General features: G+C 34.6%; 3 protein-coding genes and 1 pseudogene across 4 annotated transcripts; all 4 read left to right on the forward strand.

The window, feature by feature from the left end:
* Positions 1 to 391: 391 nt before the first annotated feature.
* LOC142532897 (17.3 kDa class II heat shock protein-like) lies at positions 392 to 1112 on the forward strand. Its single transcript, XM_075639437.1, has one exon. The coding sequence runs from the start codon at positions 472 to 474 to the stop codon at positions 934 to 936; it is 465 nt and encodes a 154-aa protein (XP_075495552.1). The 5' UTR covers positions 392 to 471; the 3' UTR covers positions 937 to 1112.
* Positions 1113 to 4323: 3211 nt separating this feature from the next.
* On the forward strand, positions 4324 to 5123 carry LOC142532661 (17.3 kDa class II heat shock protein-like; annotated as a pseudogene).
* Positions 5124 to 8045: 2922 nt separating this feature from the next.
* Positions 8046 to 9440, forward strand: LOC142533779 (putative WRKY transcription factor 12). Of its 2 annotated transcripts, none has more exons than XM_075640670.1 (3): positions 8046 to 8447; positions 8745 to 8913; positions 9113 to 9440. In XM_075640670.1, the coding sequence occupies exons 1-3, from the start codon at positions 8189 to 8191 to the stop codon at positions 9234 to 9236; spliced, it is 552 nt and encodes a 183-aa protein (XP_075496785.1). In that variant the 5' UTR covers positions 8046 to 8188; the 3' UTR covers positions 9237 to 9440. The 2 variants fall into 2 exon arrangements, with proteins under 2 accessions (XP_075496785.1, XP_075496784.1); XM_075640669.1 differs by having other exon boundaries at positions 8136 to 8453.
* Positions 9441 to 16326: 6886 nt separating this feature from the next.
* Positions 16327 to 18636, forward strand: LOC142533276 (thioredoxin-like protein YLS8). Its single transcript, XM_075639983.1, has 2 exons — positions 16327 to 16583; positions 18145 to 18636. The coding sequence occupies exons 1-2, from the start codon at positions 16464 to 16466 to the stop codon at positions 18451 to 18453; spliced, it is 429 nt and encodes a 142-aa protein (XP_075496098.1). The 5' UTR covers positions 16327 to 16463; the 3' UTR covers positions 18454 to 18636.

Here is an 18636-nt window from a genome sequence, read left to right on the forward strand (position 1 = left end):
TATAATTTTTCCCATGATTATTATTATTATTATTTTGCAACATTGTTCTATGAGCGGAAAATTGGCCATCAGTCCCCAGCCGTCGATTTTTTTTGTTTTCAGTCCCTGGGTACTTTTTTAGTACCACATTTCCACATGAAGTGTACCACATTTTGTATGACATAGTACCACAATTTTGTGGATAGAGAATAAACCCAAAAAAATGTTTTGATTGAGGATTTTTCGCCAACTTCCCTTTTTCTGAGCTTGTTTTATTCAGATTGTTTTAAAATGAAATTATTATGCTCATTGAAGCAAATTCCATCAGCCCAAAAATTAGGCCCACTTATTATCCTTCTAGAAATCGCTGGACTTGTCTCCGAAACTTCACCTTTCTTCCCGAGGCTTCCTGCATTTCTGTCTATATATACCGATCAAACGTAGCCGCTCACCCATCACAAATTCTCAAGAAATCGGAACAAGTGTGTCGACATGGATACGAGGTTATTTGGATTCGACTCCCCACTCTTCCACCTGTTGGACGCCGCAGAGGATTCTGACGGAAACAAATCCATCGGGGCACCCACCAGGACCTACTTTCTCGACGCCAAGGCCATGGCGACAACGCCAGCGGATATCAAGGAGTCCCCAAAAGCGTACGAGTTCGTGATCGATATGCCGGGGCTGAAATCAGGAGATATCAAAGTGCAGGTGGAGGATGGAAATGTTTTGTTGATCAGTGGCGAGCGTAAGAGAGAAGAAGAGAAGGAGGGTCAGAAATATGCGAGGATGGAACGCAGGGTCGGGAAATTTATGCGGAAGTTCGTGCTACCGGAGAATGCTAACACGGAGGCAATCAAAGCGGTGTGTCAGAACGGCGTGCTGACGGTGACGGTTGAGAAACTTCCGCCGCCGGAGCCGAAAAAGCCGAGAACAATTGAGGTTCAAATTGCTTGAAAGAAAGCTCTGTTTTCTATCGGCAGCCTTTTCGAGTGTTGCTCTGTTATGAAATAAGTAATGATCAAAGTTGGTTTTGGTTGTGTGTGTGTTCAATTGTTCTGCTTTCTTGATTTTCAATGTCTTTTATGTGAAAAAAGTTCATCTATTTGATTCGATCATGTCATTTTATTTTATTTTATATCATATCAATTTCACAAATTAATACTTTTATTTTTAATACCTATGAATTTAAGCGTAATAAAAACATTTTAAAATTTAAATTATTTTAATTAAAAAAATAGATGAAACGATAAAATTAGCATATATTAAATATTAATGAATAAATTTCATGTTCTGAAGAAATAAAAATATTAAAATAATATTCAGTCTTACAAAACTACAAAATAATAATATAAAAAAATCAAGTTCATAGTTAATTAGTATGATATTTATATTTATGATATTTTTATTCAATATTTATAAAAACTATAGTCATTCAAAATCGTTTAATCAAAGTCGAGTGTTACTAAAACTTAAAACGACATTAAGCCAAGCGTTTTAGAACCTCCTCTGCGGCTCTGCCAGCAACAGCGTGATAAAGTTTAACTACACCCATTGGCCCAATGATATCAGGCCCAACACAGTCTAAAACGAGGCCCAATTATTGTTCTAGAACCGGCTAGAAAACGTCTTCCCCGTTTCCTCTGGAAATTTCACCTTACCCGCCGTATCTATCTATACACCGAGAGAATTTCCGAGATAGATAGTGCTTAACATTTGACAGAAATCATTCCAGATCAGTAACAAGTGTCGATATGGATAGGAGGTTGTTCCTTGGATTCGACTCCCTATTCTTTCACCTGTTGAACGCCTCAGAGGATTCTGACAGCAGTAAATCCATCGATTCACCCACCAGGACCTACTTCAGCGATGCCAAGGCCATGGCGGTGGGCCGGTGACGCCAGCGGATATCAAGGAGTGCTCGAAAGCTTACGAGTTTGTGATCGATATGCCGGGGGATATCCAAGTGCAGGTGGAGGATGGGAACGTGTTGTTTCCCATTGTTTTGAGAATTATCAAAAAAATGTTTTCTTGATTTTCAGAATTTTATACAACTGAAAAGTTAAAAAAACCTTAATATTTAAAGTGTATTTAAAAATTATAATGGAAAATTGGGAGATATATAATTTAGATATAAAATATGTTTCCTTGAAAATCACTAGATACCTTTGGTTTTATTTTTGGGAATAATATTATTTTCGATGTTCACTAAAAATGTTCCTAAAAAATTATTTTCATAAAATATAGAAAACAATGGTATTCAAATCTATACTTATATATAAAAAAGCATCTTAATAGTAACAAAAAAAAGGGTACAATCTTTTTTCACCCAAAATTGTTTTTGATTAGGTTTTTGTCGTACGTGAAACATGTCAATTCTACCAATATTCACAATAAAAAGTAATAATCTTAGCAAAAAAATAATAATTTTTTATTGATGACCCAAATAAGAGATCCTCATAAAATACGACCCGTGACCGTCTCACACAAGTTTTTGTCATTGTTTTTATATGATAATACATATAACATATTTTTTTTTATTTCGACGTTTATAATACACTTTAGCCTCTCTGATCTTTTAAAAATTATGACATATATAAATATAATCAATTCAAATAATAATTAATATTTTCTTAATTTTACAACTATAATATTACTCTTATTGAATACTAATCAAATTAATTAGGAAAAAAAGTATACATGTACACAACGAATATGCGGATGTACTATTTAAAATAAATTTAATTTCTCTTTAAAATATTGAGATGTTTAAAAATTTTATTTTCAATTTTGTCAAAAACACCATCTAAAATAATTTATTTATATCTTATAATTAAATTAAAGCTGAGGTTCTACATTAACTAACTTATAATTAATTCAATGAAATTTTATTTTAAACTATAATTATTTAATGATTTTTTTCTCTTTCTAAAATAGCGTTTTTAACCCAAAAAAAAAACTTTAATATCATGTTTTTATATGTTTTTAAATATTTAGATAATCTACCATTTCTAATAAAAATATAAAAAAATAGTTAATTTGAAAATAACAAAAATTCTTAGTTAAGTACACAATATGTGCAAAAGATATTAATATAATAAATATTAGTATTCCACTTGTGTGATGTGTTATTTTATATATTTAATTATTAAAATTAATAAGTATTATTTGAATTATTTTTTCAATAATTGATATAATATGATGAATATATTTAAATTTCAAATTATATTATAAAAAAATATGATATTATAAATGTTTTTATCATTTGAGATAGTTTTTAAATAAGTATAATAATGTTCTATCGTTAAATTAATTTGTTTATATAAGTAAAATTGTCCCTAATAAAAATAATAGAAAAACTATTTTAAAAATTATATATATATTTGTTCATGAATTTTTTTTGAAAATAAATAATTTTCATAAAAGCAATTTTTTTTGATATAATATGAATGAATTTTAATTAAAATTTTTAATTATTTTTTAGTTTATGCTAAAAAATATTTATATTAAAACTATTAGTCAGTCGAAATGAATATAGAAATATAAGTTGATCACTTTTAAGTAAGAATAGATTTTATGAGTCATGATACATATACTAAAGTTCTACAATAATAATAATAATAATAATAATAAATTATGAACAATAAATATTCAAAAAATTCATGATGACGATCTTTTAAAAAGTTGAAAAACATATAATTTTATTTATTTAATATAATAAAAAACAGTGTGAATTAAATATATTAAAATAACACAAAATTCAAAACTATCATCTAGATTAAATTAAATTACATGACAAATATAAATACTTAAATATAATTTATATTCTCATGTACATCAAATTAAAATTAGAATTTTTAAAAATTTGAAAATGTTTGATATTTAATTACATATTTATTTTATATATTTATTATAATAAATAAATACATTAATAATGATATTTTTTTTATATTTTTATTTATTATATATAAGACATCATTTAAAGCAAAAATTTATGTGAGACGGTCACACGGATCGTATTTTGAGACAGATATCTTATTTGAGTCATCCATTAAAAAATATTACTTTATATTAAGAGTATTACTTTTTATTATGAATATCGGTAGAGTTGATCCGTCTCACATATAAAGATTAGTGAGATCGTCTCACAAAAGATCTACTCGTCAATTAATATATTTTCGATCAATCATATATCATCACATCACTCATTTAATAAATATATATATAATTTTGATATATTTTTCAAAATATTATTTAAGTGATAAATTCAGAAATTAGCCATGCGCGAAATGTAGCACAATGCAATCTAAAATTAGGCCCAATTATTAATAATCACCATCGTGTTCTAGAAACTGTTAGAAACCGAAGTACCTTATTCCCTCGTTTCCTCTGGAAACTTCACCTCTCTTCCCGACACTTCCACCATATCTACCTATATATATACAGCTCCACAGATCTTCGAACAAATCAAAAGTGCATCAAATCTCCCATTTTCAGATCAGTAGCAGCAAGCGAAGTATCGACATGGATATAAGGTTTCTTGGATTCGACTCCCCATTGTACCACTTGTTCGGCGCTGCAGAGGATTCTGATGGCAACAAATCCATCGGCGCACCTACCAGGGCCTACTATCGCGACGCCAATGCTATGGCGGCGACGCCAGCTGATATCAAGGAGTACCCGAAATCATACGAGTTTGTAATCGACATGCCGGGGCTGAAATCGGGCGATATTAAAGTGCAGGTGGAAGAAGGGAATGTACTGCTGATCAGTGGCGAGCGTAAGAGAGAAGAAGAGAAAGAAGGTGAGAAGTATGTGAGGATGGAACGAAGAGTTGGGAAATTCATGCGAAATTCGTTCTGCCGGAAAATGCAAACGTCGAGGCAATCAAGGCGGTGTGCCGGGACGGCGTGCTGATCGTGACCGTTGAGAAATTTCCGCCACCGGAGCCGAAAAAGCCCAAGACTATTGACGTCCAAATTGCTTGAAAAAAGTATCTGTTTTCTGTGGTTTGAGTGTTTGTTCTTGTATGGAATGAGTAATGCTCAGATTTGTGGTGTTCTGTGTTTGCTTGTTGTTATAAATAGGTCGACTGATATATTATCCTAAATAAACACAAAATTTTATCAATCATTTTTGTGAAATTCTATCTCTTTTTTTTTTTTTTAATATAGATTGAATCAAATTTGTTTTATTTATATAATATTGATCATAATTTTTATAAAAAAATTTGAATGATAATCGATAAATCTTGATGTATGATAAATATCAACTCTAGAGTCTCATTTATATTTTAAAAAAATATTGAATGATCCCATCAGTCAGGGCCGAGCTACATATCTCTATACTCGGGCTTTAGTCCGAGTGGTCTAATTTTTTTTTAAAAAAATTTATATGTAAATTTTGTATAATTTTGAAATAATATGATATTAGTTCGGATAAATCAATTTAAAATATTAAAAAATTTTAAAATTTAAAATTTTAGTTTGAGCAGAGTCATATTTCTAGATATATTACTGCAATATGGACTATTAGACTCGCATCACCCTTGTATCTTTTCTTGGCTAGCAAACGAAACATCCCTCCTATCCACATTTCTTCATGGTCCCATGAACTGATATGATGTAACTAGTATGTGTATGTACTTCATTTCCATTTATACATCAATGAAAATTTAATTTTTTTGAATTTTGCTTTCGTCAATTATTTATCTAACATTTTGAGGGTATTCGTTATTTCAAGGATATTTTAACTTCTTGGAAGTCGTGGGAGACAATTACTTAAAATTATTGTCATTATCGAGTAACCAACCACTAAACCTTCTTGATCAAATTCTGATTTTAAATTCTAAAAAATCATTCAAATCATAAGTTAATATGGAAAGATCATGTGCGAATAAGGGAAGCTCTTTCCGATGGATACTTTATGAGAAGCTTCGAAGTTGTCTTCTTTTGCAACTTTTTATCACATATGTGAGATATATCAATTCGATTCATACTTATCGTAAAAAATAATATTTTTGACATACAAAATAATATTTTTTCATGAGTTGAGTCGGAAATTCGTCTAACAAGTGAAACGATCTAACTTCATAAATAGACCATAAGATGTTACCTTAGATTTCAATCATCTTTATTTATTATCATGTATAAGGTCCACAAAAAACAATCACAAAACTCATATATAAGAATAAACATGGATCTTTGACTGTAGACTCGATCGAGATAACAACGTAAAGATATGTTGAACTCAACTTTGCTAATATTCGTCAAAACAATCGCCTCGGCACCGGTGACCTTTTTACTTTCAATTCATCGAATAGAGGATTCATGAGAATCAATAATAGCAAGGACTTTTCAAAACTAATGGCCAATTTGATCAAACAATCGACATGTTTCTCAACTTTAAAAAAGACCAGGACTTTTCATTTTATTGGCAATTTTACTACCTTTTTTAAAAAAAATAAAATAAAATGCATGTATTATTTAACAACATAAACGATCTGTTTTAAGAAGATGGTCCCCCAAATGAAATTACATCGAACTCAAAGAACACGTTGAGCTACACAATGATCAAAATATTATCTGTGGTCAGGTGAGAACTGGGTAATATTTTGAGGATGAAGTCGGCTCAAGATGGCTACTTGGTTAAGAATTGATGCTGCACAATCAGTTTTTTATGAGATGCTTTATATAAACCATTGGGATCACTATAATCACATAGTCGAAAATAATTCAAAATCGAACCAAATTAGATCTGTCACGAGCAAAGATTTTCTCCCATTCGGGTTAATATTCGAGTTTGAAATTTTGCGACAACCAAAGATCCTTTCCATTCGAGTTCGGGCTGATATGTTATGGTTGATGATGTTATTCGGATGAATTGGGTATGAAATGTGTGGGTAATCCACCGGATGATGAGAGAGTTATGTTTAAGGAAAATGAGCAAGGAGATGACTTCCACCGTGACCTGCAAACAAGGAAAAGAACTCGTGAATGGGCGTCGGAGGGGTGTCCGGCATATCCACTCCGATGCTTAAGTCAGCAGGTGAAGAAGAAAGATGAAATGACTTATATATGTGGCGATATACGTGAAAATGCTTAAGAATTTAGAAAATCCAGAATCTGTAAATGAGATTGATACTTGCTATTTATAGGAGGAAACCCCATGATTACCTTATTTTCAGTCATCACCTGCTAAGTATGGTAAGACGGCTGCCCATACCCTACTTCTGATGACTTTTCTGACACGTCAAACCCATGTTGTTCTGACAGACGTGATAGCTCATACCGATACACTCGAGTGTGGTGCACTTCTCGAGGTAGTATGGGTAAAAGCTCTCGAGAGCTTGCATGAGAGACCGGGCTCTTGATTGTCCGGGGAGAAAATATTCCGGGCATCCCCATGCCCGGCTGCTGAAGAAATTAGTTGGCATATTGACTCTGATTTGTGCTATTCATTTAGTTTTCCGGGTCATCCATGACCCGGGCTTCTTATGGGTTATCACCAGTTGATATGATTTTATTTACTCTAAAGGCCAAAGCTATCCATGGTAGCTGTTATACTTGCAACCTTCAAAGTCAAGCAGGTCAATACGCAGCAAAATACTGTACTGACCGGTATTTGATACCTCATGACTAAGGAATGGGTCGGATCAAACACGAGAGACTCAAATCAACAAGTCTGCCCACGTCAAGCACGACACACACCCACTGTTCTGCCCGTTTTTCACTTGGGAGTTGGGACCATGAGCTCGTGTTTCGCATTTTAGGGGCCCGACCGCGCCACCAATATTCTCAAATTACATTTTTAGGAGTCGAGAACTAAATTTTGTTTATATTTCTTCAAGAATGTTTAAATTCTTAGGCACAAAAAATGAAGTTTTGGGGCTTGAGGATGGTCAAGGGACTCTCCTCGTGCGCTTGCCTCCGCCCATGTGAAAAGAGTGGGCTAGTCGAGCAGGTTCATTTCACAGATGAAAAACATTTCAAGAAAACTCCCGTTATCTCCAGAATACTTCTCAGCTTCTTCGGCTAAATTTCAAAGTCTATGACAATGTGGGCCCAGCTCAGAATTCTTGGCCACCACAGGATTGATTGATGGGCAATAAGCCAACAAACATGAAGGTTCTGGCCTCATAACAGGAGCTTGCCAAGAAAGACCGCTAAACCCAAGCAGCTTATATATATATGCGCACGCACATGAGTTGATGATCATGGCTGAAAATTACCCCGATTCCGATATCTTTCATGCCACTTTTTGGCCACAGTGCTCCTCGGTGAGCACATATTCCCTCAAAACCAACTTTGAGGTTTCTGAGTTATCGGAGTTCAATGGGTGCTTTGCTGAGGAAAACCCAGCATTTGCTTCATTACCTGAAGCTTATATATCTCAAAATTCGAACCCCACGGTGAATGATGACAACATTAACTTTATTGGGAGCAACAACTCTTTTCACGAAAGTTCTAGTAATAGTAAGCAAGTCGTTCATAGCCAAGTTTCAACTTTTAAAGCATCAAATATTACATATATATGTTCGGTAACATATACGAGTGTACAACATATCAAAGAACACATGTTCGTATACTATTTTCATGAACACAAGTATCATAGCATATGTCGTGCACAGACGATGGATTCAACAAGGGCTGAGCAAAGGAAAATATGTCCAAATTTTCCGTGAATGGTTTTTATCATTTTCTTCGTTGATAATAGATGTAAAGGTTTGCATGATAGCTTATATTGCCTTCTCATCAATATTTCAGATGCGATGCCAGATGCCGTGAATGTGATAACGGGAGAAAGTGACAAGCAAAAGAAAGTAATGAGAGAAAAGGTTGCTTTTAAGACCAAGTCAGATATTGAGATACTGGATGATGGTTTCAAGTGGAGGAAGTATGGAAAAAAGATGGTGAAAAATAGCCCCAATCCAAGGTTCAGCATTATCTTATGATGCATAATTTCTTCTACAATAATAACTTCTATTGCATGAGTAACTCAGTCTCATCTCATTCAAATTCAAAGCCTCGGTTCGGATAAACCAATTGTTGTATCACTAAGCTGATAAACGGACCAATTCTGCAATATTTACTATACTAAATTTGCACAATTGATCATAATATGCAATCAACAGGAACTATTACAGGTGCGCAGTTGAAGGATGCCCAGTTAAAAAGAGAGTTGACAGAGATAAAGATGATCAACGATATGTCATAACAACCTATGAGGGCGTCCACAATCATCAAGGACATTCTTAGCTTTGATTTCAGTAATTGAAATTTCATAAAAATGTTATCACTATCGTTCGATTTTCTATACCTTTTCAAGAAATAGAGAATGCAGTTGTACGTGCCTTGAAGAATTTATCAGAATTATTGACAGTAGTTTAAATAGACAGATTCCAGGCTTTTGGTGGGATGCTCAACTGTTGCAAAAAGTGAATAAATTGAACAAATTTCACAGCTGGTAATTTGTTGCGAATATCGGCCACGGTTCTCAAAAGCGTTTGAAATAACTGTATCCTAGAATTACCAAGAAAAGCAGATCTTGTATTTAATATTAACATATGGCTCACAGGCTTCAAAGTCATCTGTGCTTTAAATATATCTCACAGTAAATTAATCTCCTTCATTGTTGGAGGTAAAAATTGCACTGAATCTAAATTTTACCAATATAGCTATACAGTGAATCTGTAAAAATTTGAAATGTAAATCTGTGGTTTTCAAAACAATAGCATTAACCTGCGATCTGCGTCGAGGAGAGGTTATTGTTCGGGTCCTTGGAACCTCTAGACAAGTTACAACATATAATTTTACCAAAAGGAAAGCTGATACGATCAAATATGTATTGTTTTTTCCGCAAGCTGTTAGATTTTTATGGGGAATATAATATCTGGATTTCTTATGTGCACATTTAGCCCAACTATCTCATCCCATGTAGCTAGCTGCTCCACCTTGGGTATGTGAAGATATGCTCCAAAGGACGTCCGCAGGCCACGCCATTCTCATTATTCTAGAAGAAGATTGTTAAATTGCCTTGTATTTGTAAATATGATTCTTGTTCGTCCGACCCAATCCACTAGAGAGCATCCACCGGGATCCTGATTGCTGTTGTTTATTAGTTCCCCAAAGCTCTTTACCAAGTGAAGTATTTAGGCCGGTAATATGGACTTCCGAGAATTTAAATTGAGGGATACCCTTTTCAAAGATCCACCTTTTTTGCTCGGAGCCAACAATTTGTTCATCCAATCTTCCATCCAAACCATCCTTTTCATCATTTAAAATTTTACCTGATGTGCAGGGCAGTTTAGGGGAGGGAATTCTCTCGACTTCAATCATTGCAAGCATCGAGGAACCAACCATTTCATTATCACGTAAGGGATCTCGAAGCTGCACTTTTAAACCCATTACGAAATTTTTATTTGAAGTACCATAGTCCCGTCCACTGCTCAATTCTAAAGACCTTCAACGTCTAACCTCATCCAGTCTTCCAATGACAGAGTATTTGACTAACTCATCAACACCAAGGACCTGCAAGCCTGATGTTCTTTCAGAACCAAAGTTCACACAAACTTCGGTAGCCTTATCTGGAGCAGAACTCCCGACAAACTGGATCCCAACTTTCGAAGGTGATTCTTGATCTGGTAGACCGGACTGAATCCTCAGTCCTTCAATTAAAAGATCTTCTAGCCACAGGAACAATATTTTCAAAAGACGCACAATGCTGGGGGCATATAGACAGAGCTTCCAAATCCACCAGAGCTAGAGCATGGAGAATTCTGAAAATCCTTCTCATCCAAACCCCATTCACGCATTAAAGCTTTCGTTTCCAAATTTTCGATTAATTTAGCATTTCTTTTACTCATTGAGTGGGTTACACTACCTAGATACTGTTCATCAGCTAGAATAGCTGGGGACAAACTAAAATCTTCCGCATGTGGCTTTCTCCGGTAGCCATTGGGCGTACGACAACAAAATTCTTGCTCTGCCATCACATCAGTATCAAGAGAGTCATTTTCCCATGGAATTTTGTCCTCCTCAAACTGTTTCAAAAGTTGATCTCTGGGAGATTCAAGATAGCTATTAAAAACTATCTCATCTGTACTCTGCTTACGGCACATCATGTTAAGAAAATCATTTTCTATAGATTCAGCATCATCACCCAAGCTAAGAGATTCATGGAACTTACTATACTTATTGCAAGACTGGATTTTCGCGGATGTTTCTTGCTCATGACAATTGTTTATATCCTGTGATGAATCCGAATCTGCTGATCTAGATGCCATCATGTCATAGAAAACTAAATCAAGTTCTTCATCAGATGGTTCTTTAATGGACATGCTATTTTCTCTGTGTTTAGTATCATCAATCTCGTCATGGTTATCGCAACCAAGCTTCGGATTACATTCAATGTTCTCATCAACAACTGTCTCTTCTCAATCAAAAAACTCGGCAACATTAATAATTTCAATTACAGAACTGTCCATTCTTTCACTACCATGTCGTTCTAGCAATGACAGAATATTTTCCATCGAAATGTTTGAGGTGCTTACCCTTTATTGATCAATTATAGGAGATGAGAATTTGCCTATTCTTGGCACCACTAATGAATTCTTTTGTCCATTTGAAACAGCATAAGAAAAACCATCAAGATCTTCTTAATAAGTTCTCCAAATGGATGAAATCAGATATTCTTCTGTTTATCAACTATTTTTGCCATAAAACATTTGCATACCACTTTGAGGTATTGATATCTGTCAATTACTTTTTTTTTTTTTTTTGTATTTAAAGTATTCACGACATCAATGGAGGATTGGATTACTAGGTACTTCTTCACCGGAGGTACAATGCCCTCTGCAAACTTATTCCTCTATTTTCAGGTGGTCTACCAATTACAATACGTTGATATTGATGGGGGATGTCAAGGATAGTCATAGCCATTTCGCCAATCTGTTAGAGTAGATGCCCTGCAAGCCAACGGTTGGCTAGGGATTTTATTGACTCAGTTGTAATAAACAATCTTTATTTTAATATAATTTAACTTTTTATGGTCTTGTTATACTTTATCTGTATACCCATGCAAAAAGCATAGATAAAGTCCTTGATTATGCTTTAATACAAATGAATCGTAATTCAATGTTGAAACTCATTTGTAAACACTGCATATTCTAAATTCTTTCCTAGTCGATTCAGCCGCCTAAAACAGGGATAAAGGCTGCTTGAGCTCAAGACTAGCATATGTGATGTTGTGTACTGCGTTTCTTGGTAAGGGCATGGAGATGTCCAAACATGCAGATGGGTAGTCATATGATGATTATACCGAACAACCCTCCCTCGGACTTTCCAAGTGGTTATCATTCATCGAGAGGATAAGTCCGTGGTTATGATTGTACACCATTAGTCCTTACGACCCGGGACAACACTGAGGCTCTATATGCTAGGGCTGTGCTTTGACTCGTTTACCGGCTCCAAGAGAGTCATCAGGTGGCGAGGTTGGGTACAGTTGCGACACATATAGGAGCCAGTGCATTGTAGTCGGGGATTCACCGCTCACCTACGGGTGTGGATATCATATGTGATCTGATGTAATAATAGTGCATGAAATCTCTGGCCAGAGTATGAGATGTACGTTGGAGAAGGAATTCTCCAATAGTACACGCGATGCCACTATTATAGTTATCCCATAGTTATCGAATTAATATGCAACCCTCGATGAACCAATGGTTGTAGATTCGATCGGGATATATGAGATGAAGGGACCGTACTGTACGTTAATCATAATCGACTGGTTCTTGCAGGCACTATCAGTGATACCTAGGGGATCATGGGGCGATGCTACTAGACGCTCTTACCATGATCCGATGGGTGCAATCAGAAATGAGTTCTGACATTCTTAATCAAGGTGTTGATGAAAAGAACTGGGGCTAACTAGGGTAAGCCCGAATAAGAATAAATATTATTCTGAATCACAAAGAGTTGTGAACCCACGGCTAGCTGTATCCCTGAACCATTGAGGGTCACACAAGCACTGGATCGTTTGTTCCCGTTGAGAGAATAAATTCAAGGAGTTGAATTTATATTATGATATAGTAAATTCAAGGAGTTGAATTTATGATAATTAAATTTTGAGAAAATAAATTCAAGAAGTTGAATTTGTGATATAGTAAATTCAAAAAGTTGAATTTATGAAATTTGGAGAGAATAAATTCAAGGAGTTGAATTTATAAAATTTGATAATTTAATTTATTAAACTCAAAAGTTGGGTTTATTAAATATTAAATTTTGGAGGTAATAAATTCAAAGAGTTGAATTTATAATTTAAATATTAAATTCAAATGTTGAATTTATAATGAATTTAAATTAAATGTAATGGGTGTATGTATTATGGGCTTGTAGGAGTACAAGACCAACATACAAATTATTAAGGTTCTTAATTGAACTTTAAAAGATTAATTAATTAATTATACTAGTTGGACTAGAATAATTAATTTATTAAGCCCATTAAGTGTTTGATTTAATTAATGGACCCTAAGCTTATATATATGTGTATTAGGTTTGGGGTTAATTAAAAAAAAACACTCATTATTTTGAAAAACCTAGCCCACCACCCATTCTTCCAAGGTGATTCACGTAAATGGCATATATCAAAATCCTCCAAATTATTTTGGTTTTTTCAAGAAAAGGAATTTTGATTCCTCTCTCAAATATTAGATTAGATCTCTACGCAAAAGTTCTTATAAATTTCTAGTGCAATTTAGAAGAGGAACAAATATTCCAGTCGTGGACCGGATTAGGAGATCAAAGAATGTTCGTAGGGATTTACAACAAGAGCTACATCCGCTAATACCGGAGTAGTTGGAGCCAAGTGAAAATTTCACCGAAGGTATAAGATTTTCAACTCCCTATGAATGTTTATGATAAAATCATACGAGCGCCCAAAGCAAATCATATTTTGATTGTCAAAATAAATAAATATTTTAAAACTTCCGCTGCGTTTTGGGTGTGTAGAAAACCAGATCCAACACAATCATCATTCGATTTATCACATTTGTCTAGCTAAGAAGTAACTCAAATCAATGAACTTCACTAATTTGTACGTTCTGTAAGTATTTTACATATATGTTTGGTCCCTTCTGTTCTCCAAATAAGTGTACATATATAGTTTGACCCAAATAAGTGTACAATGGATGTAACAAAGATTGTTTTGACCTTATATCGGATGGACTGGATTGGTTATTGATATTATTCAGTAATGTCGGCTGATATGTTTATCTTGCCATGTATGATATAAAGTTATCTATTAGCCCAAGTTGGAGGTTGATAAATCCTTAATGAGGGATTCCCTAATCAAACACAGGCTATAGCTGAATGATTGAGTATTGCGTCTATCATTTAATGTTAAAACTCATTTAGAAATACAAAATACATCTACTGCGGATATTCCGCAGTAGAAAGAACAAAGTCGACAAAGGTTAGTTTATGTCAACTTTCCGGCATAAATCCATGTATACAGAGGAGCAGTTTGCGTTGGAACTGATAACACTTGTGGACTGCGGCGTTGGATTGTTCAACTTTTTTCATCAGAAAGAACTGCAATTTTGTTTCCGTTTTCATTTAAACATAGTACTTGTCTGAATCTTTGTGATTTCTCAACGTTGCATAACATGTTTTGAAATTCCAAGTTCGACCTGTGTAGAGTTGATGGCTGTTTTTTTATGCTGTCTCTCGTGCAGGATGGTGTGTCTCTCGTTAATCATTGGCTGGTGAATGGAAAGCACCGTGCACGAAGAAGGTAAGTACGAACTATGTAAACTAATTCATGAGTACCAGGAGAATCCCATACATATTGATAGAGAGCAACTTAAGCTCATGCTGAAAATAACAAGCGAAATTCGAAATCAGCTAGCCTTGGTCCAGCAAGGTCCACCCTGTTCAATATCGTTACTTATTCTGTTAATGATCAGTATACTTTACCTCATCAGAGCAATGAGCATTGATGACCTGGAAGGTTCTGGGATATTTTTGAACTCGGACAGGAAGAGATGACCAAATTAGGACTAGTCCAGAGTTGATCAGACCATTGTGGACTCATACAAGCTCGAGCTCATATTCTTGGCCGAGCAAGACGGGATTGAACGAGACTGTCCGGATGAAAAAGTGTCTGGCCAGGCAGGGAATCCTTTGGCATCTCGAGCACTTGCAACACTTTGGAATCTTCCCAAGCCACACAAGACAGAGTACCCGAGAAGATTAAGTTAAGTGATCATGGACTATGTCCACAAATAATCCATGGATCTGTTCCCCTCGACGTTTCCCGACCATCTGACCCGGGCTCACTTTACCCAGTCACTAGCAGAAACTGTCCAGGTCGGTTTCTTCCTACTCAGATCAACCTCGAAGAAATGAGAGCGAGGTCCATAGGTATGAGTCACCATACCTCGTAATTATTAATATGACAAATCAGTGCTTGACCAAGGACAATATGGGCCGCTATGGCTATTGTCAGAAGACAGAGTATGGGTAGATGTCTATTCAGAAACATTGTCCAAACGTTGCAATCGAAGTCATTTTCCCCCCTATAAATACACATGCTTACTCATTCATTTGAGATATGATATATTACATTCTACTCATTCAATAAATTCTCTATCTACTTAGTTAGCTCTGTACCAATTTGAGCGTCAGAGTGGTCATGTCGTAAACTCTTCTGACGTCCCATTGACATTTTTTTGTTTGAGTATGTGCATACCATTTATAGCATGCTTATGAAAGTGATAATTAAACTTCTAATTATGATTTTTGTCTTGTTTCAATCTCGATTTCTAGACATTGACAAAAAATACAATATTTTTTAGTTTAATTTTTCTTGTTACGTATTAAATGCAACAAATTTTATGATGATAATACGTGTGCGATGATGAATTCATTAGTGTTTACAAAACTCACACACACTTTCTAAATAAAACAATAATTTAAAAAATAAAATAAAAATTTCGGTAGCTAAATAATTAGAAGAAAATTAGATATATAAAAGATTAATAAAATCAAACTTTCTATATTCGAGTCTTCTTCTCTGTTATTGTAAATTTTTAAAAATAAATTAAATGGAAAAAAGAGGAACAAAACGGACTAATTGGTGAGGAAAAAAGAAGTAAAAATGAAACATAAAAAAATTATTCTTTCACAACAAAATAGAGAAACAAAAAAGAAAAAAAAATGAATAAAAAAAAATGATTGCACCCCGCCGGCTGTAGCATCCGTTCCCCCCAAAAATACCCCCCTCAAGTCAATAAGTTAAAAAGTCCACACGGTTTCAGTCTAAATCGCATAAGATTGTAGGAAAGATACTGGAGAGAGAATCTCAATTGTAGCCAATTGCTTGATCAGAGCCTTTGCAAAATCAGGAAGGCCGAAAGCTAATTCACTGTTCAGGAAAAGTCAAAGTACAAAAAGGCGAAGAGTAAAGTTTCAGGAAACATCCAAACGATGTCGTATTTGCTGCCGCACCTTCACTCCGGATGGGCCGTGGATCAGGCTATCCTCGCCGAGGAGGAACGCCTCGTGCTCATACGTTTTGGTCACGATTGGGATGAAACCTGTATGCAGGTGATTTTTCGTGCTACTTTACTCTGATATACCCACATGTATGTATTTGTTGAAAGTAGTTTAATTTTGCGAAATTTCAGTTTGATTCACTCGGTGGTGAGTGTTGTGTGTGTCTAATTGGAATCGTGTTTTTGTAATTTGAGCTTTGTAATTGTATCACTTAGGGTTCAGTGATTGGGATCGATTGAGGTGCTGGGTTTTGATTTTAAACAGCTTCATGTTTTTCAGGTTTATTTCCTGAATATGTTTTTAGCTTAGCCGAGATAAGATTCAACTGAACACATGAAATGTTCGATTTCTGCAGTTCTCGTAAGACAGCTCATATTGGAGGTTTATTAATGGTTTTGGAACGGCAGCGGCCAAACTAACCTGGGGAGAGCATTTGCCCCCATTTGTGATGCAAAAAATTCATCTAAAATTTGGAGTTCTAGATGTACTTATAGATTATGTGTTTATTGTTTTGAAGTTCTAATGTGTTAAGTAGCTACAATCAGTGGTCCAATTAGTAATGATGTAGATTGTTTATGATTGCTTAATCACCTCATGTTGTATAGTTACCAAACTAAGGCAAGATTTGTCTTTTGTGAGATGAAACTCGTGTTTTCTGTATCATTCCTCGGAGTTTGATTGATAATATATGTGGCCTTCAGTGAACACCAAATATTTTGTCTAGTTTATCAGGCTTGATAACCCTATTGTCTAAAGTTACACTTGGATTGATAAATTTGATTTGGAGGGAGGTATGTGTTAGTCTTGATAACCCTATCCCTATCATCTAAAGTTGCACTTGGATTGATAGATTTAATTTTAGAAGGATTTGAGGAATGAATTTCAAATAATACCCAAGATATTTAGAATCCACCACAATTAATGTTTAAATTACTTAACTTAATAAAGATATTTAGAATCCACCACAATTAATGTTTAAATTACTTAACTTAATATAAGGTACATTTCAAATTCAATTAAAATTTGTATATCCAAACAAGTCATAGATTCGAAGTCATTGATTTTAAATTCATGAATCCAAGCACTACCTATGCGGCTAGGTTCATTATTTTATTGCACTTGAGTTGTAGGAGAGGAAGTTGACCCAGTTTTTAAGTCTATCAATCCAACTCTACATGTGCTCCAATAAAGCTTGAACTTTCTTGCGCGAGAACACTTGTTTATACTTTTTGATGAGCTCAAGCTCAATTTTAATCATTGGAAAGTTTGTAAGCTAGTTCACTAGTTTAAATAATTTTTTATAATTTTAATGATGTAGAAAAATAAATATATCATTCTTATGTCAATATTTGCATATGGAATTCAATGATTATGACATAATTTTTTTATTATTTGTGTCCGAACATTTGATCTCGTTATCATGATATGATCATGTGAGCTAGTTTGCAAGCTTGAGCTTGAGATTCTTTAAGTTGAGCTCGATGAACTTGATCTCAAGTTTTGTAGCGGCTCAAGCTTGAACCCATGAAATTTATAAGCTCGACTCATTTACATTTCTGGTTGCATTAATGATTTTAGATCCTTTCATTTGTTGTTTAATTATACTTCCCAGATGGATGAAGTGCTGGCTTCAGTTGCTGAGACGCTAAAGAACTTTGCTGTCATTTACTTGGTAGATATCTCAGAGGTGCCTGATTTCAACACAATGTATGAGTTGTATGACCCGTCAACCGTCATGTTCTTCTTTAGGAACAAACACATTATGATAGACCTTGGCACGGGAAACAACAATAAGATCAACTGGGCTCTAAAAGATAAGCAAGAGTTCATCGACATTGTTGAGACCGTTTATCGTGGTGCTAGGAAAGGCCGTGGTCTTGTCATTGCTCCAAAAGATTACTCCACCAAATATCGTTATTGAGAATCGTGGTCAAATTTCTGCCATTTCATTAATTATCTGAATGAGATTTAGATTTGCAGCATGTTGCATTATGTGGCCATGCTCTCCAAGTGACTAAACCCTTGAGTCCTGCTTTGTTGACGGATTGTAAGTCATATTGCTCAAACCAATTATATTGAATGGATTCTATTTTAGCTCGTTTTA

Source organism: Primulina tabacum, chromosome 18 (assembly GCF_025594145.1).
Source record: "Primulina tabacum isolate GXHZ01 chromosome 18, ASM2559414v2, whole genome shotgun sequence".
Classification (NCBI taxonomy): domain Eukaryota; kingdom Viridiplantae; phylum Streptophyta; class Magnoliopsida; order Lamiales; family Gesneriaceae; genus Primulina; species Primulina tabacum.